A 26,271-nucleotide genomic window follows, 5' to 3' on the forward strand; every position below is an offset into this window, starting at 1 on the left:
AGATTTGTTTTCATCCAGGAAGCTTTCCCTTTAAGGTCACTTAAAAACAGAATAGAACATAAAATGTGGATAGTTTTATTTCTCAACCACTGAAAGGTTTTCCCTCTGTAGTGTTTAAGTTGAGATCATACAAGTATGGATGAATAATAGTTGGGCTTCAATCCCCTCTCTTGATAACATGTGATACAGATTAAGTACCCGACCAAGGGACTCAGCATCACGAAATAGCCACTGTTCTACTTCAAGTATGCCAAGTAAATGCAGAAAAATTTTCTTTTCCACTTTGTGTTTTCATATCGGCATCTGTCATTTTTATTAAGAGATTATAATTTATGAAATTGCTCAAACTGTAGTTCATAGTTACATGAACTTTTGAGGCCTGATCTGTATGCCCCGCAATAGATTTCTCTATTGATGTATCCCATTATTGTGCTGAAAATATCGTATAGATGGTGAATGTTCACCCAGTGAACAAATATTTACAGAGCACGTATTATAGGAAAAGCACTGAAGTAAACAATATGGGGGTGCAAAGATGGGCCAGACACAGTCCTTGCCCACAAAGTGCATACAATCTAGTAAAAAGTGATGTGTGTAAACAACCACAAAATAAGAAAGTAAGTGGTTGACTACTAGACACACGTGTAGTAATATGTGCTTCTGATATAGAGTTAAGGGTGGGATTTTAGGTAATTTTTTCAGGAAAGGGTTTATGGAGCAAACTTTTGGCCCAGGCCTTAGGTGTACATAAAATTTAGGTAGAGGTGGGAAGAGAGACTGCGGCAGGCAGGAGTGGCAGGAACAAAGCTCCGGAGGTGGGAAAGCACAGCCAGCGCTGAGCGGACAGCGAGCCTGGCAGAAGGCTGTTGCTGCAGGGGATGAGGGGGTCGGGGGATGAGGAGCAGCAGACAAGTCTTGACAGGACGCTGGAATTATACTGGAGAGGCAGTTTTATTTCTGCTGAGGGGAGGGAGGGGTTTTATGGCTGCAAGCACAGAAACAATGCACAGAATATTTAAAAGGGAAAGTGGCCGATCCAAAATAGCCTCTGGAAGACTATCAGGCTAGCCCAGGTATCAAATGGTGGAAGTCTGACTTAGAGTGATGGCACTGGAAATGTGCGCGTGGTGGGAAGTAGTACTGGAAAAAAATGCAGTTCAATTCAAAGTCACTGCACAGGGTGAAACAATAAGTTGGACAAAATGAAAAAAGTTAGAGTCCTACACATAAAAACATTATAGCCACCTTTCAGCGGATGGGCTAAATGTGTGTGTGTGGTGTCATGCCTGGAGTAATTAGTGTGATATATTTGTACCTGTAATTAGCCATAAAGTCCTGCCATCATTTTCCAAAGTAAAGGAACATTCTTTTAAAATTAAAGTGAAAAAACATAATCTGGAAGCAGGGAGATGTGGTTAGGTACTCATAATCACTACTTTGTAAAGGAGGTTGAGTATTTTTCCATTTCAGCAAGTCATTAGAACAAGCGGAAAATCTATTGGAAGACAGACACAGTCTGTAAACAGAACAAGATAATGTAAATTTCCTTACAAATAGTCTGTAGTTCTTTTCTTATTTAAAAAAAAATGAGTATTACACCCAATTCTTTTGTATTTTACTTCCCTGTTTACCATGCTAGGGAAAACGTCACATTTTATGTCAGGTGTAACTAGACAACTAGAGTAAATGACTGTCTATAATTACAAAAATTAAAATGGTAACAAGATGCAGTCATTGAATTAATTCAACAATTACAGGCTGAATACTTGTTCTGAAGGCAACTTTGGGCTAAATTTTCAGGGAACTGAGATAAGAAAAACTCAGCTCATTCATAAAAAGGCTTGAAATTTAGTTGACTAACTCTGACTAAAGAATAAGAGGAATCTAAAAATCAATAAATCATCATATTGTAGGCCCCTGAGGTTATTCAGGAATTCATCTGGAGAATTTAGAAAATTCCCAATTCTCAAATTCCGCAACAGCATATCCCTGCCACGAAATATTCATGCAGCAACAACTTGACATCATCAGAGGTATGCTGGACAACAATGGGGCTGGATTCCTGGGCTCACTCACTTGGCTAGTGACCCACTACCTCAAGACAGCTTTGCAGAACTCCTGAATGGAAGTCGTTGCAAGGTTGCAAACAGCAATACCATGAACCTTAGGGATTAATTGACATGTCAAAACTGGGACTGCAGCACTACACAGGGCCAAGTACTGCACAGCAAGAAGCCTGCTCAAAAGGGGCTAAAAGAACAAAGGCATCCTCAGCGCAGAGCTGGCTTCTCAGAAAATGCGGGCCTGGGTTGAGAGTGAGTCATGTTCAGCATTGGTAGAAATGAGAGAAGAACGGGGAAGGGAAACATCCCAGCATCTGGCCTTGCCTGACTTCTTGCTTCTGGGCTCTTTCTTCTCCGTCCTCTGTCTGGATTGGCTAGGTCCCACCTACAGGCTTAGCCCCACCTCAGCCAGTAGGTCAGTCCTTTGCGTGGGCATGCGTGGTTTCAGCAGCTCTGACAGGGCAGCAGGCCTATTATTAAGTGATAGGTGCCACAGCAGGCACTTTATTTAATCATCATACCAAATCTGTAAAATATTGTTTTCCCCAGTTCCCTGGTAGCTCAGATGATATAAAATCTGCCTGCAGTGCAGGAAACCTGAGCTTGATCCCTGGGTCGAGAAGATCTCCTGGAGAAGCAAATGGCAACCCATTTGCAACTAACACACAAATATATCAAGAAATCAAGGCTCACAAAAGTTAAGCTAAGCAACTCGTGCAGGATCATAAATCTGGTGGCAGGAGAAGAAAATTCAAGTCCAGAATCGTTTACTGTGATAGATTGCCTCTCAGGCTCTGAAACACATACTCCTAGCCTTGGGTGTCAGAGGCACAAGACTGGCTTCCTTGCCGGTAGGCTTTCATTGGGTGACTCAGTTTTGACAAGCTTCTGCCTTGTTCTACAGAAACAATCCTGTAAGTATATTCCTGCTGGTCTCACTCTTTGTGACTTACCAGCTCTTCTGCAATGGGAGTCTCTTCTCGCCCTTTTCATACATCCTCCTTTCCCCAGGATGGAAATCTTGTTTCACTTGAATGTTTGGACTCTACTACCAGTTAATAGCTATCCCTGGAACTGTCCGTATAACTAGGTTTCTCAGAATGGTTGTCTTGGATTCTGCATATCTGTCTGTCATCCATATACTGGTCCATCCCCACCCTTGAAGTCTGGCTCTTTCTGAAAGGAACTGCTTGCTCCAGACTGCCCCCAGTTTTCTGTTCTCATATCTGTCCCAAACTCCACTGTTACACTTTCTTTCCTTCAGTACTTGTTCTTCAGTTGCTGAGTCATGTCCGACTCTTCGTGACTCCATGGACTGCAGCACGCCAGGCTTCTCTCTGCCCTTCACTATCTCCCATAGTTTGCTCAAATTCATGTCCATTGACTCGGTGACACCATTCAACCATCTCATCCTCTGCTTCCCTCTTCTTCTTTTGCCTTCAATCTTTCCCAATATCAGGGTCTTTTCCAATTATTCAGCTCTTCACATTAGGTGGTCAGAGTACTGGAGCTTCAGCTTCAATCTAGTACTAGTACCAGACAGATTAGGGAATCTGTCTCCCAAATTATTTAGCCATCCATGTGCAGTCCTTTAACCAAGTATCTGGGCTACGTGTGACTCACAGTGTTAAGTATGGTACAACAGTGGTAGGAAAAAGCATAGTGTATTCTTGAGAGGTGCAGAGCTTGACCTCACAAGGGTGGGAAGGTGTGTCTGACAGGTCGTTGAAAATAAAGGTGAATTAGTGATGTGAATGTTCAAATTACCTTACAGGTGCACTCATTTCACATGCCAGCAAGATGATGCTCAAAATCCTTCAAGCTTTAGCAGTAGAAGGACCAAGAACTTCCAGATGTACAAACGGGATTTAGAGAAGGCAGAGGAACCAGAGATCAGATTGCCAGCATCCATTGGATCACAGAAGTAAGGGAATTAAAAAAAAAAAAGTCTACTTCTGCTTCATTGACAGTACGAAAGCCTTTGACTGTGTGGATCACAACAAACTGTGGAATGTTCTTAAAGAGACGTGAATACCAAATCACATCACCTGCCTCCTGAGAAACCTGTATGCAGGACAAGAAGCAACAGTTAGAACCAGACATGGAAAAACAGACTGTTTCCAAATTGGAAGACAAGTACGTCAAGCCTGTATATAGTAACCCTACTTATTTAACTTATATGCAGAGTACATCCTGTGAAATACCGGCTGGATGAAAGCACAAACTGGAATCAAGATTGCTGGGAGAAATATAAACAACCTCAGATATGCAGATGATAACCACTCTAATGGCAGAAAGTGAAGAGGAACTAAAGAACCTCTTGATGAAGGTGAAAGAGGAAAGTAAAAAAGCTGGCTTAAAACTCAACATTCCAAAAACTAAGACCATGGCATCTGGTCCCATCACTTCACGGCAAACAGATGGAAAATGTGGAAACTGTCAGATTTTATTTTCTTGGGCTCCAAAATCAATGAGGATGGTGACAGCAGCCACGAAATTAAAAGACGCTTGTTTCTTAGAAGAAAAGCTATGACAAACCTAGACAATGTATTCAAAAGCAGAGACATCACTTTGCCAGCAAAGGTCCATATAGTCAAAGCTATGGTTTTTCCAGTAGGCATGTATGGATATGAGAGTTGGATCAAAAGCACCAAAGAATTGATGCTTTTGAACTTTGGTGCTGGAGAAGACTCTTGAGAGTCCTTGGACATCAAGAAGATCAAACCAGTCAATACTAAAGGAAATCAACTCTAAATATTCATCAGAAGGATGGATGCTGAAGCTGAAGCTCCAATACTTTGCCTACCTGATGCAAAGAACTGACTCGTTGGAAAAGACCCTGATGCTGGGAAACATCGAGGACAAGAGAAGAAAGGGGCAACAGAGGATGAGACGGCTGGATGGCATCACAGACTCGATGGTCATGAGTTTGAGCAAACTCAGGCGTGCTGCAGTTCATGGGGTTGCAAAGAGTCGAACACAACTTAGCAACTAAACAACAACAGTGACGTGAAATCACATTAAAGACGATTTTAAATTTGGGGTGAGGCACTTGCATATAACCCAACAGTGATGAGAAGTTATTACTCATGCAGGACGGACTGGAGAGGAAAAGGCTGAAGAGAGAGAAACTGAGAAACCATTAAAGTTGTGCACATTTGAATTGATGAGAGCCTGGACTGGACTTTATAATAACCCAAAGGAAGGTGATAAGAAATACCATATGAAGCAAAAACTGTAGACTCAGTGACAGACCTGATTTTTAGAGAAGCAGAAATCAACTGCAAACTTGTAAGTATGGTGGTGTCATTGGTGGAAGCAAAGAAATCTAGGAAGGGGAATCAACAGAGTGGGGAGAGAACCCTAAAATCCCAGTTCTCTTTCCAAGATGTTTCAGTAATAGCACTGATTATATTTGAGTATGTTGTTAGTAAGCATTCAAGCAGAGGCATGTTTTAAAATCAGCTGAATTGCTGAAGTGAGGCTAGAAGGCGAATGAGAGGATCAGAGTTAAACGATCTGTCTGGGATGGGTGTCGGAGTCAACTCATGCCTATGGTTGAGGGAGCTATAGGGGAATTCAGTCCTAATCTGGCAAGTGGTCCACTGTTTGACACAATATTCTGGGGCTGGGTGTTTGCTGGGCCAGGGGCCAAGGATGGGGAAGGGAGTTATGGATGGACTGAATATTCATAATAAAAGAATCTGTTATACAACTTGGCTCTTAAAAAGTCCACCTCGGTGCCTAAGTATGGAATCTCGTGCTTGAGAACGCTGATGATTCAGCACCCGTGTGAGCCTCTCCCATCCCATCCCACCGAGAAAAGCGGCCCAAGGGCTGCTGCTATCATCCCCCTTGGGTGCTAAAACACTGAAAGTGCTGCAAAATGCCTCTCTTCTTAGATCAGATATGATAATTATTGAGTTGGACTTTAATTTAAATTCTGTTTTCCTTTCCATAGTGTAGATCGGTGACCACGATAAGCCAGTGGCTGACCGTGTCTAAGTCAGTGTCCTCAGCTGCAAAATGGGAACCTTAACACCTGCCTTCCCTTTCTGTGAAAACAGATCAATACAGAATTTATATTTTGTCTGAGTGATGGCAGATTGCTTATTTCAGTATGGTTCTTTTAGCTTATAAGTGTAGAGACCAGTGATGGGTGTAATCAATACAACTTTTATGTAACTCCAGGACGAAACTAGGTTTCTTTTAGTTCTGATCCTAATTAAAATTAAAAACTTTGTTTAAAAAAAATAAAATGAAGGAAGGAAGGGAAAATGTGGTTATTTAAGGTGGGTTCTTTCATGAGGGGGAGTTTCTTGGATATGAACTGGCATTTGTCCAATAATACTCTGAGTTCAGTAAATAACTCAGCATACATGCATAAAGTTTCCAATGACAAACATGACGCTTAAAAAATTAAGTGGAAAGTACTTGGCAGGACACATATTTACAGTTTGATGAAGGGAAATATTTTTGGTGGTTGGCCAAAGCTGACAGGCATAAGGATTAACCCATCCTCACTCATCACAGTAAGAGAAATTGCCAGTTATCACTGGCACCGTGCTGTGGCTTTTCCAAAGAAACCTGGAAGGAAGCTGACCTCTATGTGAGTGTGGTGTGTGTGTATACACGGACATAATGCACAGGTATGCCTTACAAGTGAATGACTCATCGAAGACATGAAACTTCTCTAATGTATAAACTACTTTCTAAAAGGGGGGAAAAAGTCTGATGGTGGTACTATAATTCTCTTCTTTCAGACATGAGTCTGAATATAGGTCTCTCTTCTCACTATGATAACATCTTTTAGCACAGTAAAACAGATGTGATCTTCTGGATGACTTACCCATGGTCACACAACTCATGAACAGCAGAACAGAAATTCAAACCCATGACTGTTTCACTCAAAAGCTCAAATATTTTCTGCTACATCTGCTGCCTGCAAAAAATAATGGTGCGGATGTGGAGACGAAGCAGGAGGCTGGCGGGGATGACCCAGCCTATAAAATATGTATTTCTGATTTTATGACGTCTACTTTTTTCTAATGGTTGCAGGGGAGGCACTGAGATTGATAAGCACTCACTCCAAGACGGAGACAAACTCAGCCTCAGAGAGGCCACAGTGGCTTTGCCAAGGCCAGAGCCAGGACATGGGAGAGCCAGGACACAAAGCCAGAGATATGCGACTTAAAACGTTTGGTTACGGGTGAAACGTTTTCAAGCATGATACCTCTTTAAACCTGACAACAACCCCAGGAGAGGAATGCTACGGTGATGGAAAGAAACTGGAATCAAACACGAGAGACAGATTCACTAGGCTTCCTTATGGGTTATTTCAAATTAGCTCCCACATTTTGAGGCTGGGGTGGGGGAAGATAAAAATAAATAAAAGGTTTTATTTTCCCAAATGGGAAACATAAGGAGATCAGATTTTGTTTGTAGGCTCTGATCTCTTTCTGTATGAATGGTAACTATTGTCCTGTCTTCTTTGTTCCGATGAGAGTTAAGATCATTCTTATATCAGAATTTCTTAAGAAATTAAGCAGTGTTCTACATATAAATGTGCAGTTGTGTTCAGGGCAATCTGCAGAGCACTGTGATGGTCACTGGAACTGCCCTGTGAAGTCTACCCCTGTAGAGTAATTTGGTACTGGGGAGACCTTCATTCCCCTTTTCATTCTTAAAAGAGGGAAATTTCATTCCCCCCTCAGGCGGGACCATATGACACTTCTAGATGTCTCCTGTCATAGAGGGAGCTAACCTGATTGGTTAAGAGCCTGAAAGCCACGCACCATCGTTTCTCCAAGGAGTGAGGTCAGTGAATAGAGCCATCATTTCCCCAAGGAGTAAGGTCAGTGAATTGTAAAGCTAGTGATAGCCAATCCTTTCTCTTACTGGTTTGAATGGCTATGCTCATGGACAGTGGCTCACTTGTGCTTCAGGAGCCAGGAAGTAAGCAAACTTCCCCCAGTAGGGTCAGCCGGGCTTCTGCTCTTGTTGCCAGCTTTCTTGTCTGTGAACGGGTGAGTCAGGAGGCCCATCACCAGAGGCGAATTAACTTTAATCTAATAAATCTTAATTTCCTAAAGGAAATGTTATATTAGCCTAACTTAAAACATGTTAGTTCCCTAAAAGGAAGTACTATTAGCCTCAGGTCAAAGTCACATTTTCCAGGCTACATTTATTGTGACTAAAATTGATAATCTGAAATTAAAGCCTAAAAGGAAGGTAGACTATGCAAGTTAGGCATTTCAGTCCTCTGCTGTCTTGAAACACTGGCGTAACATAACCATCAGCAGGATGTGGCTCCCAGTTCTTAAGAGTCATGGATTTGTTTTGCATTTTTCTTTGCTTTGCTTAAAAGGCACACAATAAATATCTGTTGATTGATTAATAATAAGCTATTAAACCAGAGCTGGTGTTTAAATTAATCCTACTTGAGCCAAAACAGCTGGCCTGAGGCACTGAGCAGATCTCAAATATCAAATGTATCTACCTTCCCACCAGAAAACAACATGCTGTATTTTAAGATGAAAGCAGAGGAGGAAGCGGAAAAGGAGCTAACAGGACCTCTCACTGGCACCAGAGGTGACAGTCTGGAAGCCACTGCAGCTTTGTGCCTCCTCTGAGAGTGCTGTGCTAGTAGTCAGCAAGTCCAGAGAGGCAAAGAATCATTGAGGAGCAAAACAAATTAAAAGATTCCATGTACTCTGGAATTTATGTGGAAGTTCCTCTGAGGAAAGCAGAAATAACTTTTTTGATTGGTTGCTTCATTCATTCATTTATTGGCAAGGAGATATAGAGCACCTATAACTCTTCCAGGTAGAACAGGTTTCTTTGCACTTGCAAATACTTCCAAGATGAAGGGAACCTGTAGAAAGTCCAATGTGGTTCAAACCATGTTCTCCAGGCCAACTTTACCAATAATAAAGCTGATTTTTTTTTTTTTCCTAGCTCCATCTTACTCTGGTCTATCTCTTAATTGATTCAGAAATTAAAAGGGGGTGATTCATTATTGCCCCCTAAAATTTCACAATGTTTATTTTTTTATACAAAAAATTACAGAACTTGCTCTTAGAATATTCCTTAGTTTAGACTGGTTTACATCAATTGGATATTGGTAAGTGCTGACGGACAGCAGGTAAACGGTACACTTGCCGCCTTATTCCTGTGACTCAGCTAGCTGAAGAACCATGCTGGCTGCAGGGTGGAAGAGACTGCAAGAAGTCACCCAGATAGAAGGCCACTGTGTCCACACTGGAAGACAGAGGTGGCCAAATACAGAGACAGGCCGGGCTTGGCTAAGATGCTCAAGAAGTCTGGGGTTGTTCAGAGGTCATAAATATGGAAAGGTAACCAAGGCCCCCCATTTCACATCTTACAGTATGACCTCATCAGCTTAATCCTGGAAATCTTTTGAAGCAAGGGTAACTAAATGCCTACCTTAACTGTAACAAAAGGGAAAGACTTATCAAAGTATTCAACATGGAGCCTGAGTATTCCTTATATGTATTTCTGAGTATTCCTTATATGTATTTCTGAGTATTCCTTATATGTATTTCTGAGTATTATATGTATTCCTGGGTATTCCTTATATGGCATTTGAAGATTTAAGCAAAGCCCCTTCAGTATTCGTTGTGTTTTCAAAACACACTCTTGGTAACCAAATAAACTAACTTGCTAAATAGGTTTATTGACTCCCAGCCAGCTAAATGTCAGACTCATTTACCAAAATCATTCACCTTGGTTCTGGAATGTTGGAATGTAGCTCTCTGTTTTGGCAGTAATTGGATACAGCAGGGTCAGTTTTCTACTACAACTGCTCTCAACTTGTAACAATAAAATAAGGTTATGTGCACTTAGAAGTATATTTATCTGTTTATTATTTACAGAGACGTTTGTGTTTGGTGAGTTAGGAAAGATGCATGCATACATCTTCTCCAAGGGAGGTATCAAGTTATTAAAAGAATAAGAATGAAGTGAAAAAAAATGAGGTTAAAAAAATGAAGATGCAAAATCCATTCTTGTTTTTCTTAGTTTTTAGTGGGGAGTACTGCATGACAGAATTAGTCACTAGTGCCCTGGACCCTGATGGGAAATAATCAAACTCCTGGAACTCCAGGTTGACATAGACAGAAGCGCAGTCTGTGGAAATGTTTCAATAATACATTTTGCTCTCACTAAACTGTTGACTACCTCAAGTCAGAAATTCAGTTTACTCATCCAAGAGTCTGTACCTGGTACATGGTAGGCATTTGACATATAATTGTTAAGTGAATGAAATCTGCTGATAATTTGTAACTCAGGGGTGATAAGATTTCAGGTAAATGCTTCTGTTAGGTGAGTAATTAATACAATTACAAGCACATCTCCAGGAAACTGCATGAATGTCAGTGTTATCTTTTGTTATCATTATTAAACAGAGGCCCTAGAGAATGAACAGAAATGTCACCTAATATTATTAATTAAAAGTAGATGATGGTATAATTGAAACTATAAAAATCGCTCATAGTTTTTCTTATGTTGCTGCTGCTGCTGCTAAGTTGCTTCAGTCATGTCTGACTCTGTGTGACCCCATAGATGGCAGCCCACCAGGCTCCTCTCTCCCTGGGATTCTCCAGGCAAGAATCCTGGAGTGGGTTGCCATTTCCTTCTCCAATGCATTACACACCCAATATTAAAATGCAAACAATAGAATATCACTGCAAAGCAATTCTATTGCGCTTCACTCACATGGAAAGTTTTCATCTATTAATAAATCACTTTTGTTGCCATTTCTACTAATTTTTTCATGTTTTAAAAGATAACCGATCTGTTTTTTAAAAACACCCTGTAATCCACTTCTAAATAAACAGCTACTTCCATGTATTAGTAATCTTGTAGAAAGAACACCCAGAACTTAATAAAATCTGAGAAGACTTTAGAAAATCCTGACTCACAAGAACATAGTGCTTGTTTGGTTTCAAGCCATTGGCCACTTCATTGTTGGGATTTTCCAAGTTAGGTAGTGTTACACTTGGAATACGCCAGCGAGCATTCATACCAATGACCGTAAGTGAAACGTCTAGGCTTTTTCTCCTTAAGGCAGCAGAGGGCAGTAAATGCACTATTAGTGGATCACATAAACCTTTTAATACAATCTGGAGAGAACTGTTTATTTCCATACAACTGCATTTTCCATTTTAAACATGACACATGTAGGTGGTTTGAAAGACAGTACATTTTTTTTTTGTCTCAGATTCATTTTCGTAGCCATATAGAATGTTTACAAAGTACAATGAGCTATCTACCCAGCAATTCAGGGACTTACAGTTCAATTTAATATAACAGAAAAGTGAAGATAACACTACATTGGGATCTTGATCTCAAATTTACCTCTGTAGCACAGGAGATAGAAAACTGTGGTAGCCTATCAGAGACAGTGCTGTGTTCATATTAGCAATGAGTTTAAGAGGCACATAGGCCCTTGAGGTCAACTAATGAGCCAAGCCCCTCTCTTTAACCGACCTGGAAAGTTAACTGGATTCTCTCAACTGGATAGGGGTTAAACTACAAGCAGAAGAGTAGTCTCCTCATTCCTCTCATTCTTCACTTTTTTATTTTGCCACAAAGGTCTAGGAATACTAACTTGGAAATGCAGTAGTATTCAGATGATCTTGATCTTTGTTTCTGCAAAAGTTTCAAGAGGTGAAAGTGAAAGTGAAGTCGATCAGTCGTGTCCGACTCTTTGTGACCCTGTGGACTGTAGCCTGCCAGGCTCCTCCATCCGCGGGATTTCCCAGGCAAGAACACTGGAGTGGGGTGCCATTGCCTTCTCCAGGGGATCTTCCCGACCCAGGGATCAAACCCAGAGAAGAAAATAAACCCAGTGATATCACATACTTGGTTTTTGTTGTCTTTTTTAAACTTTTTATGTTGTACTGGAGTGTACCCAATTAGCAATCTTGTGATAGCTTCAGATAGATAGCAAAGGGACTCAGCCATACATATACATGTATCCATTCTCCCCCAAAGTCCCCTCCCATCCACCCTCCCACATAACACTGAGCAGAGTTCCCTGCTAACATCAGATATTTGAAGCTTTAAATTCTTCTCTGCCTGTGGCAAATCAATATATATTTCATGATCTTTGAAAGCAGGACCCTGTCGCTTCCTAACCCTAACCCCAGGACCGAAAGAAGACACTGCTCTTTTTTTTTGGCTATGCCAGTTCCAGCACCCTAACCAGGGATTGAACCCGAGCACCTGGCATTGAGGACCCAGAATCTTAGCCACTAGACTGCCAGGGAAGTCCTCACACTGCTCTTTGAACCTCAGCAAACTCATTTAAATCTGGCCCCTTTCCTTCTCTCCAGCACTGGATCTTGGTTAGAAATGTTACGAAATGAGGCCAGAATTGGCTATGGATGCTTTCTTAGCTGTGATCTTCCAAAGTCTAGGCTTCAGTCTGGAAAGTGTGTCATTCACTTTCCCTACTGATGTAGGGATGTCAGCATCAGGAGACATGGTTGTATGCCCAGTGGTGAAAGAACCTCTGATAGAACAGACATCTCAGTGAAGCCAGGACACTGCTGTAACTGTCACATTGAAACGTTTCATTTCTGGTCGTTGTTTACCCATCTGGAACGGGAGGTCTGATTGACAATAGTAAGTTCAGGGGCCACCAGTGACTTTCTCCTGACCCCTGCAGCAATTTCTTCCGTCTTTAAAGAACACACATTAAGCCTCGGGCTCAAGAGCTCTTACTTTCATTTTTACTAGTTGCTTTGTTCTTAGCCAGCTTGCTTTGTTCTAAGTCTGCAGTCTTTCAGCAAGGGCCAGGCTGAAATCCCAAGCAAATTCTTCCAAGGCCAAACAAGGAAATGTGTACAACAGTCTCTGGAAACCAATAACCAAGAACATTAGGTTATCTTATTTGGATGTTAATATATCGGATGTTACATATTTTCCACCAAAATTAGACATTTTATGGATTAGCTGTTTATCCTCATTATGTCACATTCTCTAAGAAAGGTTAAAGGTGTATATAGACAGAGGTCTACGTTTTAAGTAGACTCTATGTTTCTTATAAAGTAGAAGGTTTTTCAAAGTCAAAGGGAATACCACCACAGAGGCTCTGGTGTTATAAACTTTACTTGAAATGCTATATATCTTGTGATTTCTTGAGGAGATGGCTAATAACTAACAGAATTATACAGAGGTGGTGCTAAAAACAAACAAACCTGCCTGCCAATGCAGGAGATGTAAGAGATGGAGGTTCAATCCCTGGGTTGGGAAGATCCCCTGGAGGAGGGAATGGCAACCACCACAATAGCCAGGATAGAATGGGAGTTAAAATGGGCTCTAAGTTAGAAACCACTAACTAGTTCAACCACCTAAGCCTCCTTCTCTGCAACATTAAGTGGGATTAATAATACCCACCTAAGTTACACGGTTGGAGAAGGAAATGGCAGCCCACTCCAGTGTTCTTGCCTGGAGAATCCCAGGGACGGCGGAGCCTGGTGGGCTGCCGTCTATGGGGTCACACAGAGTTGGACACGACTGAAGCGACTTAGCAGCAGCAGCAGGAAGTTACAGGGTTATTCTAAGAATTCATTGACTTAATTTCTGTAAACAATATAACACAGTGTTTAAAACCTGTCAAGCATGCTCAGTAAAGCTACCCATTGTTACTGTTATTTTTAAATAACCGGATAAGAAGGAGGAAAAAGATGTACCCATCGCGAGGTACAGATCCTTAAACACTTCCATGTTACTAAGTAATCATTTAGAGCCTTGTGAGGAAGGACCCACTCTTCCACTACATCAGTGGACTCAGGTCCTGGGAGAACTTCATCCATTTATAAATTTACAGAATCTGAACAACCCAGAACAAACCAGGTCACCATTGTTCAGATTGCACCCTGCCCAAAGGGAACTGTTTGGGGCAATCTTTCGTTTTCCAAGCCCTGCCCCCCATATTTGGGTTGTATCATCCCAGAAGAAGTGGCATTTTTTTTTTTTTTTTTAGTTTTGCATAAATGTTCCATATGACCCAGCAGCAGCTCTGGGGTCCAATCCTAAATCCCACAGCTCTTTCATGACCCGACCTTCCAGTCATACCCTGGCTTCCCTTGTCTAGGGGAGCCTGCAGAGAAGTTCGCCCCTCACCTGGGATCTGCCCGGGTGAGGGGGGAGCTATGCTCCTGTAACCTAGCCTCTGGTGAGGGAAACCAATCCAGGTCTGTCCTGGCTGTGGACTCCACCCTGAAATGCAAACTGAGGGAGAGAATGCCTTTTCTTCTTGCCTGAAACATATTGCTTGAGTATTGAGGCATGGGAGCGAGAGGGAGAGATGACGGAAAGCAACCACCTTTTCTGTTTCCCTTTTCATACCAGCAGCCTGAACGGTTGGTTGGTGGAGAACTTCACGGCCGTTGTCACCGAGTCGCTCTGTCTGAACCGCCATCCTAGGATCCACCTAGATCAACCCAGCCTGTCCGGTCACGCTTGGCGTTCTCTGATCTGTAATTCCACCGCTCTCTCTTCTAGCATCCGGTGCATACCGCCAGGAGCGTACATCCACAGAGGACAGGACCTCGGTGCCTCTGCTTTTCGAAATTTTACTCCCGGACCTAAAATGGTACCTGATACATAGCAGACACCCAGCAAATGTTGTTGACTGGGTGTCTAAGTGGGTCAGTACACGTGAAGGAGGGAGAAACAGCGCAACCACAACTGCCTTCTGTACGGAGAACAGAGAGTGGATTCTCTACCATGAAAAGCCCCTCGCTTGAGCATCAGGGCGGATTTAGGCAGAAACAAAATAGCCCGGATCTGAACTGCCTGCAAGGAACAGAATGACTCTGCACAACAGACCGCAAGAGCACCCCAGAGCTGCAGTGTGGGGGCGGGAGAGCTCACTGCAAGAGGGGGGCCTGCGCGGGAGAGTGGGGAGGGCGGCGCGGGCGAGGACGGGCACGGGTGCGGGCGCTGCGCGGGTGAAACCGACGGGAGAGCTCCGGTGACCGGGACCGACCGACCCACGACAGGGATGGCCCAGTGCCATTTGAAGTTGACTGCTGCCTTCTCCCATGACCCCAAAACTCTCAGTTCAAGTTTTGAAACATTATCAGTTTCGTTTTCAGGATGGCTTTGTGTGGGAAGAGGAGAGGCAGATAGGGAGAGGGAGAAGAGAAGAGCAGGATTTGCGACCCAAGCTTGGGTTTATGTCAGGACAGAGATAAAGAAACTGCTGCAAGAAGCAGAGAACATCAGAAGGCAGGAAGTCAGAGCACAGCCCACTGCAAACGCAACAGGGCTCGGGGCAATCTTTGGCCTTCAGATGGACACGACATGGGAATCGTGTGCTTCTAATCTTCACCAGATCTCAAGGGGTCAGAAAGTCCCAGCTAACTCCTGGGGCATCATTCTGCCATAAAAGTTAATTTTCTTGTCTGTGACCCATTTGGACTATGAGTCCCCTAAAGGCAGGGATTTCCTTATTTGGAAAAGCATATGTACTCTAGCTCAGTGTCTAACAGAGAGTAGCTACTGTCTGTTGAATGAATAAACGAATGGCTTTACCACAGATCTTCTTCATGAAAAACTAACAAAGATTAATGAAAAAATCAAACGGGAGAGAGAGAGGAAGGAAGAAGGAAATGGAAATAGAGATGATGGAGAGAGGGAGGAAAGAAGGGTGGGAAGGAGAAAGAGAATAAGAGTGGAACCCTAATACATAAAAACTGAAGGTTTCCTCAGGTGAGTTTTTTTTTTCCTTGCCTCCAATTTATCCCTAACAGACTTTCATTGTCACTTGCTCCATTTTCAAGGACTTCCCCAGTGGCTCCGATGGTAAAACGTCTGTCTACAATGCAGGAGACCTGGGTTCGATCCCTGGCTTGGGAAGATTCCCTGGAGAAGGAAATGGCAACCCACTCCAGTACTACTCTTGCCTAGAAAATCCCATGGATGGAGGAGCTTGGTCCATGGGGTTGCAAAGAGTCGGGTTTCCTCAGGTGAGTTTTTCTTTTTTCCTTGCCTCCAATTTATCCCTAACAGACTTTCATTGTCACTTGCTCCATTTTCTAGAATTAGGTTGAGAAGAGCCCAAAAAACCTAGGGGATGGTTTCCATGGGAAGTCCTCCTCCTAAGCACAGGCCATGCACATCCCTAGAGGCTGCAGTCCCCTCTCAGTGAGAGCCACACATCGCCTGGCCAGTGGCTGAATAGAAGGGGTCCCATTTCAAGGACGGAAAGTCTCCAGGACAGCTCTGGCCTCTATGCTACTGTGCATCCACCTGGAGGCAGTACTCAAAGATGAATAACAAGGTTTCCAGACCTTTGTTAAAAGCTTAATACAAGTTGTTAGGTCAGAGGCTCTGGGGATACCCTGCAATAAAGGTTTTATAGATAATAGAATAAATTATAACAACATTTAATAATACTAATCTTTAAAAGTTGGTTTATCCTCATTTCTGTGTGTATTTGATCACTTATTAGAAAGAATAAGTAAAATCTGATGTTTAAAGAAACGTAAAGATGCAAAACTTAAAAATAAGCTTTGGGACCAGGTCTAAAGACATGAAAATCCAAATGTCATAAGTTGCCCTTATTATTGTAGATATATTAAGCATTGACATAGCAATTACTAATAGTATACATCAGTAAGTCAGGCAAAATGATTTCTTAGTCTGTTCACTTGTGTGAATATGCACTTAAATGAAATACCCATCTTTGAAATTGTAGCTAGGATTAAAGCTTAGTTTTTCCTAGATGAAAATATGCTTACATAGGACAGAAACTACTGTCTGCATACTCACTGCGATCATCTGACAGGATAGATTTCTGCCCAGGATGCCTTGCGGAAAGTATCTGACTTCAGGAATGAGAGTGACTCTGTCATTAAAGGTGGTATAGAAGTGCTTCTTTCTTAGAATCAAATGAAATAACTGAATTCATTCTCAGGCACGTTTGACTCTTATTCTCTACCTGACTTTCAAATATGCCCTTGCTTTAATTTCCCTTTTCATATGACGGGACAAAATACACTATCGCAAGGCAAGTCAATAATATGTGCCTGAGATGAAGTAAGCTCTTGCTCAGTGGCTGTCCCCACAGCTTCTCTTGGTCCTCAGTTTATTTGCCCTCAGATTCTGGACATTACAGACAGTTTGCATTCCTCAAGGCCAGGATCATGGCTAACGGGTGGTAGGGAGAAAAGTGCCTGTCATTCTCCAAAGATACGACCTGCCAACAAAACGCGGATAAGCCCAAGAAACCACTTCCAAACATGGAAACATGACTGGATCAGTTTGAGGCAGATGGAAGATCTTGCCAGTTCTTAATTTTGCCAATCTCCCTAACTGATTTCTCAACCACTCAACACAGGATGAAAGGGGGGAAAAATGACTTCTATTTCCAACACTTTGGCACTATTAGAAATGCAAAAGTTTTCCCATAATAAGTAAAATACATAATAGAAAAATTGAGGATCTGAGGATTATCCTAAACCTTTTACAATTTATGGAAATTTCATAGCAGAGTTTAATTTTTTCTAAGTAAGAATTGAATATATTCATTACCATCTTGGTAGATATTTTATAGCTAAGTTTATTTTTGCATTGCCAGAAAAATGTTTGCTGTTCACTGATTAATGGAAGGAACATGCACCCCCAACACAAAAGCATAAAATTCCAAAAATGCATTAACAACGCTTTCTTTATATACTTACTGTCTTCTATTACGCCATGACTGGGGCTTCTGAGACTTTTTTCCCTCTTAACTTTTCTGATCAGTTGTCTCCGTTTTCTTTGAAGACACTCTTTTCTCCTCTATTCCTAACCATAGGTTCCCTTTTTGGCATTTCTCTCTGAAAGCAATCCCTCAGTGGGCTTCTCTGCTCTCAGGGATTCATTCATCGATTCTATGTGGATGCTTAAAAATATGCAACCACATTAACAGCTGATTATCAGTCATCTACCATGTGAAAGCCTGATCTGTCTTCAGAACAATAGATTCAAAAGTAAAATAACATCTTTTCCACAAACAAGGCCCTAGCTTCTCATTCTGTCAGTGGTGTTAAGACTTAAACGAAAATAATATCCTAAGAGCCATATACTAGAAACTGATGAGGGCTTAGACATAAGCCTGGCTTCCTGGTGATTCACTGCATCACTTTTGGACCAGACATGTTATGGGTTATTTAACTATCCTCTATTGCTTTACATTTGATTTGCTGAATATCTATTAAGCACTTACTCTGTGCCAGGTGCTGCTCTCGATGCAGGCAGACAGAAGCAAACATGAAAGACCCTGGAGGAGTTTGCAATTTTAGAGGGAAGAAGCAAACACCAAACTCATAAAATACAAAATGAGCTACCAAGAAGAGCAATATCGAAGGTAAAAACAGGCTGGTGCAGCAGAGCACCTGGGGTTAGGATGCTGTGGGCTGCTTTGGATGGGCGATGCTTCTCTGAGGAAGCAGGATTAGAATTCATACCTCAATAAGGAAGATACAGAAACACAAAGATCTAGGGAAAGTATGTTGCAGCCCAGAGGGAGAGCATATCCAAAGGCTCTGAGATGGGAATAAGCTTAGCATATCTGAGAAACTGACTGAGCAGGTGCACGCACACACACACACACACACACACACACACACACACACACACACACACACACACAAAGAGAGAAAAGGAAATCAAGCAATAGAAGGTATCAGCTCATGTGGACTCTACAGGGCAGGGTTTCTCAACCTTGGCACTGTTGACATTTGAGGCCAGGTAATTCTTTGTTGAATTGTGTACAGTGCAAGATATTTGGCAGCATTCCTGGGCTCTATCCTCCAGACTCCAGTACGCTCTCCATAGTCATAGCAACCCAAACAAATCTCTAGAAATTGCCAAATGTTTTCAGGGTTGTGAGGAGCCAAATAGCCTCCAGTTGAGCACCACCGGTGTTGGCCAAGGTAAGAAATTTGGATATTATTCTAAGTGCAATGGGAAGCTACTGGAACATCTTAGGCAGAGAGTGATAAGAAATGAGTTACACTGTAGGAAGTTTACACTGGCTTTTGTGGAAAGAGGAGAGAGTAGAGGCAGAGGGGAAATTAGAAGGTTACAACAGAAACATAGGTCAGAGACAATGCGTGGTAGCCAAGAGGATTCATCTAGGAATTAGGTAGATGGGGTTCAGGGAAAAGAATCAAGCATGATGCTTAAGTTCTTTGCTGGAGCCATAAAGTAGTTGGACCTAAGCTCTAAGCCTGAGATGACAGTGACATTTATTGATAGGGAAGACAAGGACACAGATTTGTGGATGCAGAAGATAGAAATCAAGAATTCTGTTGGCCATACTAAGTTTGAGATGTCTATTGGATATCCAAGTGCAGACGTGAAACAACAGTTAGATGCCTGAGTGTGGCCCCGGAGGACAGTCAGGATTGGGGGTTGAAATGTATAGATGGAATCTGAAGATGAGAAATAGATGGGATTCCTTAGCTTACTCACTTCCTTTGGATGCTGTAACAAACTGAGTACACACTTGTAGCTTAATACAACAAAAATGTATTCTCTCAATCTGAGGCCAGAAGTGCAAAGGCAAGGTGTCTGCAGGGCAGCACTTCTGGAGCGTGCAGGGGAGAGTACATGCCTCACTGTTTCTCTTTTTTGAGGCTGCAGCAGTCCTTGACTGCAGCCTCTGGCCACAGATCTCCAAGCTCTATCTCTTTGGTCATATCACTTCCTCTTTTGTCTGTAAAATCTCCCATATGTTTCTCTCTTTTTATAATTCTTTAAAATCCAATCATTTCGGCCATGCTGTACAGCGTCCAGGATCTTAGGTTCCCAACCAAGGATCGAACCTGTGGCACTCTGCATTGGGAGTACAGAGTCTTAACCAGTGGACCACCACGGAAGTCCCTCCCTTATGTTTCTCTTATAAGGACATTTTGTCATTTGTCATTATTACGGCCCTCCTGAAGAATCCAGGATGATCTCATCTCAAATTCCTTAATTCAATTCTATCTGCAAAGACCCCTTTTCCAAAACAAGGTAACACTCACAGGTTCTGGGAATTAGGATGTTGACATCTCTCTTTGGGGCCACTATTCAACCCACAATAACTGATGTAGACAAAGAAGACAAAAGGCTTGTTCCAAAGACAGTGACACTCTAAGGACAGGGCCTTGCAGACTCCAAGTAGGCAGAGGGGGAGGAGCTAGGAAAGAACGGCCAGATAGTACAGAGGCCACGGACGACTAGAAAGAGAGAGCCTAGGGCTCATGTTTCCTGTGTATCGCTCACATGTCTTTGTCCCAGGATAACTTTTAAAAAATAGTTGAATTGAAATGAATGTTTATAGTGATCTTCCTAAAAAGCACATTGTCAGTGCCAGTAAACTTCCTTGAGGTTGTTGGAAAAACTCAGGGGTAATCACTCACACATTTATTGTTTTAGGTAAGCACATGGAAAAAAGAGAAAGAAAGAAAAAAATCTGTTTTATTTTGTGCCAAGTTTTTACTATAAAAGTAACCATCGCTCTTCTTTTAATTCTTAATTCCCAAGGCACAAAAGACTAACATTTGAAACCTATTTAGCAAATTCTTTGGAACTTGTAGCAAACTTACAAAGTTAGATTTAGGATTCAAACCTCCATGATGGTCAGTGAAGTGAAAGAAATGGAAAGCAATGATTCAAAGAAATTGCTTTCCTCTGATGCCCTGATATGGAAATGGGAAATACACCTTCACTCCTGGGGAAAATATACATATTATCTTTTCATAGAAATAATAGATTTGGTATTACCAATAACTTTATAGTCAATACTTTTCAGCTTTATAGAAATATATCATGCGGGATCAAAATGTCATCTGTTTTACAACGCAAAAATTGTTATTTAGAGGAGCACATTTTAAATCAAAATAAAACTGAATGTATGACTTCAGAATGCAGGAACACAAGTCTTTTTTTTTTTAAACCCCAGGTGTGACTCTTACTGGCTGGCAGGGTGCTTTAGGTCTTACCCCTCTAAAGCTCTTGGGAGAGCAATTAGAGGGAAAACTTCAACTTTTCTTATAGTCATCTCGCTTCTAAAAGGGAAACAATGACTGAAGCAGTCTGTTTCCTGAGACGGGTGATGACTGCAAGAGGAGGCTTGAAGAATTTTCTATAATTTCCCTCGGTTCACACACTGGCCAAGTTGTAAGGCAAAGCTATTCAGGAGCCTTTTCCTCTCCACTGGAGATGGATTCAGGACTTGCAGTCTCATACTTCTGACCCTCTCTCCTCCACCTCCTGCCTTCACTCCTACCTGCCACAGGACCCTAAGGATTAGACAAAATTAGGTAAGACTGAGACTTGCTTGTCTAGGGCCTTACACCTGCCTAGCAAGTATAATATCAAAGAAGTAATGAATCAGTCAATTAATTTGGTGTACAAAGTTAGAGAAAAGCATTTTATCAGAGGACTTAAAATAATATGACGTGTATGAAAATCGTTGGGATTAAATTTCACTTGTACTTTCCTCTTGTTAACCACTCTCCACCCCACTACCAAACACATACTGTCTGAGCCACAGGAAAGCCCATAAATAAGCCGTGAAATTCTCCAGGCAGGAACACTGGAGTGGGTGGCCGTTCCCTTCTCCAGGGGATCTTCCCAACCCTGGTATAGAACCCAGGTCTCCCACATTGCAGGCGGATTCTTTACCAGCTGAGCTGGCAAGGAAGCCCAAGAATACTGGAGTGAATAGCCTGTCCCTTCTCCAGGGGATCCTCCTGACCCAGGAATTGAAACAGGGTCTCTTGCACTGCAGGTGGTTTCTTTACCAGCTGAGCTACTGGGGAAGCCACAAACACACACATATGTCCAAACCAGTACTCTGATCTGACTGGAATGGGTGAATTTAACTCAGATGACCATTATATCTACTACTGTGGGCAAGAATCCCTTAGAAGAAATGGGGTAGCCATCAAAGCCAAAAAAGAGTCTGAAATGCAGTACTTCGATGCAATCTCAAAAGTGACAGGATGATCTCTGTTCATTTCCAAGGCAAACCTATCAATATCACGGTAATCAAGTCTATGCCCCAATAAGTAAGGCTGAAGAAGCTGAAGTTGAATGGTTCTATGAAGACCTACAACCTTCTAGAACTAACATCCAAAAAAGATGTCCTTTTCATTATAGGGGACTAGAATGCAAAAGTAGGAAGTCAAGAAACACCTGGAGTAACAGGCAAATTTGGCCTTGGAGTACAGAATGAAGCAGGGCAAAGGCTAATAGAGTTTTGCCAAGAGAACACACTGGTCATAGCAAACACCCTCTTCCAACAACACAAGAGAAGACTCTACACATGGACATCTACAGATGGCCAACACTGAAATCAGATTGATTATATTCTTTGCAGCCAAAGACAGAGAAGCTCTATACAGTCAGCAAAAACAAGACTGGGAACTGACTGTGGCTCAGATCATGAACTCCTTATTGCCAAATTCAGACTTAAATTGAATAAAGTGGGGAAAACCACTAGACCATTCAGGTATGACCTAAATCAAATCCCTTATGATTATACAGTGGAAGTGAGAAATAGATTTAAGGGACTAGATTTGATAGACAGAGTGCCTGATGAACTGTGGATGGAGGTTCGTGACATTGTACAGGAGACAGGAATCAAGACCATGCCAAGGAAAAAGAAATGCAAAAAAGCAAAATGGCTGTCTGAGGAGGCCTTACAAATGGCTCTGAAAAGAACAGAGGTGAAAAGCAAAGGAGAAAAAGAAAGATATAAGCAGCAGAGTTCCAAAGAAGAGCAAAGAGAGATAAGAAAGCCTTCCTCAGTGATCAATGCAAAGAAATAGAGGAAAACAACAGAATGGGAAAGACTAGAGATATCTTCAAGAAAATCAGAGACACCAAGGGAACATTTCTTGCAAAGATGGGCTCAATAAAGGACAGAAATTGTATGGACCTAACAGAAGTAGAAGATATTAAGAAGAGGTGGCAAGAACACAGAAGAACTGTACAGAAAAGATCTTCATGACCCAAACAATCATAATGGTGTGATCACTCACCTAGAGACAGACATCCTGGAATGGGAAGTCAAGTGGGCCTTAGAAAGCATCACTACAAACAAAGCTAGTGGAGGTGATGGCATTCCAGTTGAGCTATTTCAAATCCTGAAAAATGATGCTGTGAAAGTGCTGCACTCAATATGCCAGCACATTTGGAAAACTCAGCAGTGGCCACAGGACTGGAAAAGGTCAGTTTTCATTCCAATCCCAAAGAAAGGCAATGCCAAAGAATGCTCAAACTACTGCACAATTGCAATCATCTCACATGCTAGTAAAGTGATGCTCAAAATTCTCCAAGCCAGGCTTCAGCAATACGTGAACTGTGAACTTCCTGATGTTCAAGCTGGATTTAGAAAAGGCAGAAGAACCAGAGATCAAATGGCCAACATCTGCTGGATCATCAAAAAAGCAAGAGTTCCAGAAAAACACCTATTTCTGCTTTATTGACTATGCCAAAGTCTTTGACTGTGTGGATCACAATAAACTGTGGAAAATTCTGAAAGAGATGGGAATACCAGACCACCTGACCTGCCTCTTGAGAAACCTGTATGCAGGTCAGGAAGCAACAGTTAGAACTAGACATGGAACAACAGACTGGTTCCAAATAGGAAAAGGAGTACGTCAAGGCTGTATATTGTCACCCTGCTTATTTAACTTATATGCAGAGTACATCATGAGAAACGCTGGGCTGGAAGAAGCACAAGCTAGAATCAAGATTTCTGGGAGAAATATCAATAACCTCAGATATGCAGATGACACCACCCTTATGGCAGAAAGTGAAGAAGAACTAAAGAGCCTCTTGATGAAAGTGAAAGTGGAGAGTGAAAAAGTTGGCTCAAAGCTCAACATTCAGAAAACTAAGATCATGGCATCCTGTCCTATCATACATGTCAAATAGATGGGGAAACAGTGGAAACAGTGGCTGACTTTGTTTTTCTGGGCTCCAAAATCACTGCAGATGGTGACTGCAGCCATGAAATTAAAAGATGCTTACTCCTTGGAAGGAAAGTTATGACCAACCTAGACAGCATATTAAAAAGCAGAGATATTACTTTGTCAACAAAGGTCCATCTTTTTCCAGTAGTCTTGTATGGATGTGAGAGTTGGACTGTGAAGAAAGCTGAGCACCGAAGAATTGATGCTTTCGAACTGTGGTGTTGGAGAAGACTCTTGAGAGTTCCTTGGACTCCAAGAACATCCAACCAATCCATCCTAAAGGAGATCAGTCCTGGGTGTTCATTGGAAGGACTGATGTTGAAGCTGAAATGCCAATACTTTGGCCACCTGATGTGAAGAGCTGACTCATGTGAAAAGGCCCTGATGCTCGGCAAGATTGAGGGCAGGAGGAAAAGGGGATGACAGAGGATGAGATGGTTGGATGGTATCACCAACTCAATGGACATGGGTTTGAGTAGGCTCCGGGAGTTGATGGACAGGGAGGCCTGATGTGCTGTGGTTCATGGGATTGCAAACAGTCAGACACAACTGAGTGAATAAACTGAATGTCAACTGTTGGAAACAAGTAAACCACATTTTTTTTGAGAGGCAAAAAGGATGAAAACAATGCCTACTACTCAAGATGCTAAGAATAAATTGAAAAGTGCCTTGAAAAATCAAAGCAGAATAATGGTCAAGGAATTGCTGAGGTTAAGAAACCATACACAACTTGCCAAAAGTTGAAAGTTCAGCAAGCAGCTCTTTGATGTGACTGGAGAATTAGCTCATCTCTGCATTGTGTTCACTACATAAGTGGAGGGGTATTTTGGCAAGAAAAGTGGCAGCAAATTCTTGGCTTTTCCCATCAGGCTCTGACAAACATGAGCAGCCCTGGGTTTCAGTGCAGGCTCTGTGACCTTTCCACTTAGTGACTGAGATAAGTCCTTGTCCCTTGCTGAGGCCCTCTCTCTCCATCTGCAGAACAGGAGCAATAATGAACACACTGACTGATTCGCAGGTTTGTTGTTAGGATAACATGTATTAGCAGATATGAGCAGCTTTGAAAAAGTTTAAAGTTGCAAGTCATTTTATTATGTAGGAAAAGGTTATCAGGATTGAGATTTTCTGACCCTATTCAGGCCTCATAATCAACCAGGATGAATACCATCCTTTCCATTCAGTTCAGTTCAGTTCAGTCGCTCAGTTGTGTCTGACTCTTTGTGACCCCATGAATCACAGCACACCAAGCCTCCCTGTCCATCACCAACTCCCGGAGTTCACCCAGACTCATGTGTATCAAGTCGGTGATGCCATCCAACCATCTCATCCTGTGTCATCCCCTTTGCCTCCTGCCCCCAATCCCTCCCAGCATCAGGGTCTTTACCAATGAGTCAACTCTTCGCATGAGGTGGCCTATATTGGAGTTTCAGCCTCAGCATCAGTCCTTCCAATGAACACCCAGGGCTGATCTCCTTCAGAATGGACTGGTTGGATCTCCTTGCAGTCCAAGGGACTCTCAAGAGTCTTCTCTAACACCACAGTTCAAAAGCATCAATTCTTTGGCCTCAGCTTTCTTCACAGTCCAACTCTCACATCCATACAAGACCACTGGAAAAACCATAGCCTGGACTAGACAGACCTTTGTTGGCAAAGTAATGTCTCTGCTTTTTAACATGCTACCTCGGTTGGTCATAACTTTCCCTCCAGGGAGTAAGCATCTTTTAATTTCATGACTGCAATCACCATCTGCAGTGATTTTGGAGCCCCCCAAAATAAAGTCTGTCACTGTTTCCACTGTTTCCCATGAAGTGATGGGACCAGATGCCATGATCTTCATTTTCTGAATGTTGAGCTTTAAGCCAACTTTTTCAGTCTCCACTTTCACTTTCATCAAGAGGCTTTTGCTGCTGCTGCTGCTAAGTCACTTCAGTTGTGTCCAACTCTGTGTGACCCCATAGACAGCCTCCTACTAGGCTCCTCTGTCCCTGGGATTCTCCAGGCAGGAACACTGGAGTGGGTTGCCATGTCCTTCTCCAATGCATCAAAGTGAAAAGTGAAAGTGAAGTTGCTCAGCCATGTCCGACTCTTAGCAACCCCATGGACTGTAGCCTACCAGTCTCCTCCGTCCATGGGATTTTCCAGGCAAGAGTACTGGAGTGGGGTGCCATTGCCTTCTCTGCAAGAGGCTTTGGACCTTCTTAAGTAATAATTAGAGT

At 42.3% G+C, this 26,271-nt stretch overlaps 1 protein-coding gene across 4 annotated transcripts in view; it reads right to left on the reverse strand.

The window, feature by feature from the left end:
* The window catches only part of SYNPO2 (synaptopodin 2), a 202,097-nt gene that overhangs the window by 94,001 nt on the left and 81,825 nt on the right, over positions 1 to 26,271 (reverse strand). The window contains exon 1 of one of the 4 annotated variants that reach the window (XM_018049179.1): positions 14,419 to 15,436. The exons of the other annotated variants lie outside the window; for them this stretch is intronic. Within the exon in view, the coding sequence (XP_017904668.1) occupies positions 14,419 to 14,514 (96 nt within the window). The 5' untranslated portion in view covers positions 14,515 to 15,436. Of the gene's footprint in view, positions 1 to 14,418; positions 15,437 to 26,271 lie in introns of those variants that run through there. 4 annotated transcript variants of the gene reach the window in all.

The sequence above is a fragment of the Capra hircus genome, chromosome 6 (genome assembly GCF_001704415.2).
Source record: "Capra hircus breed San Clemente chromosome 6, ASM170441v1, whole genome shotgun sequence".
NCBI lineage: Eukaryota > Metazoa > Chordata > Mammalia > Artiodactyla > Bovidae > Capra > Capra hircus.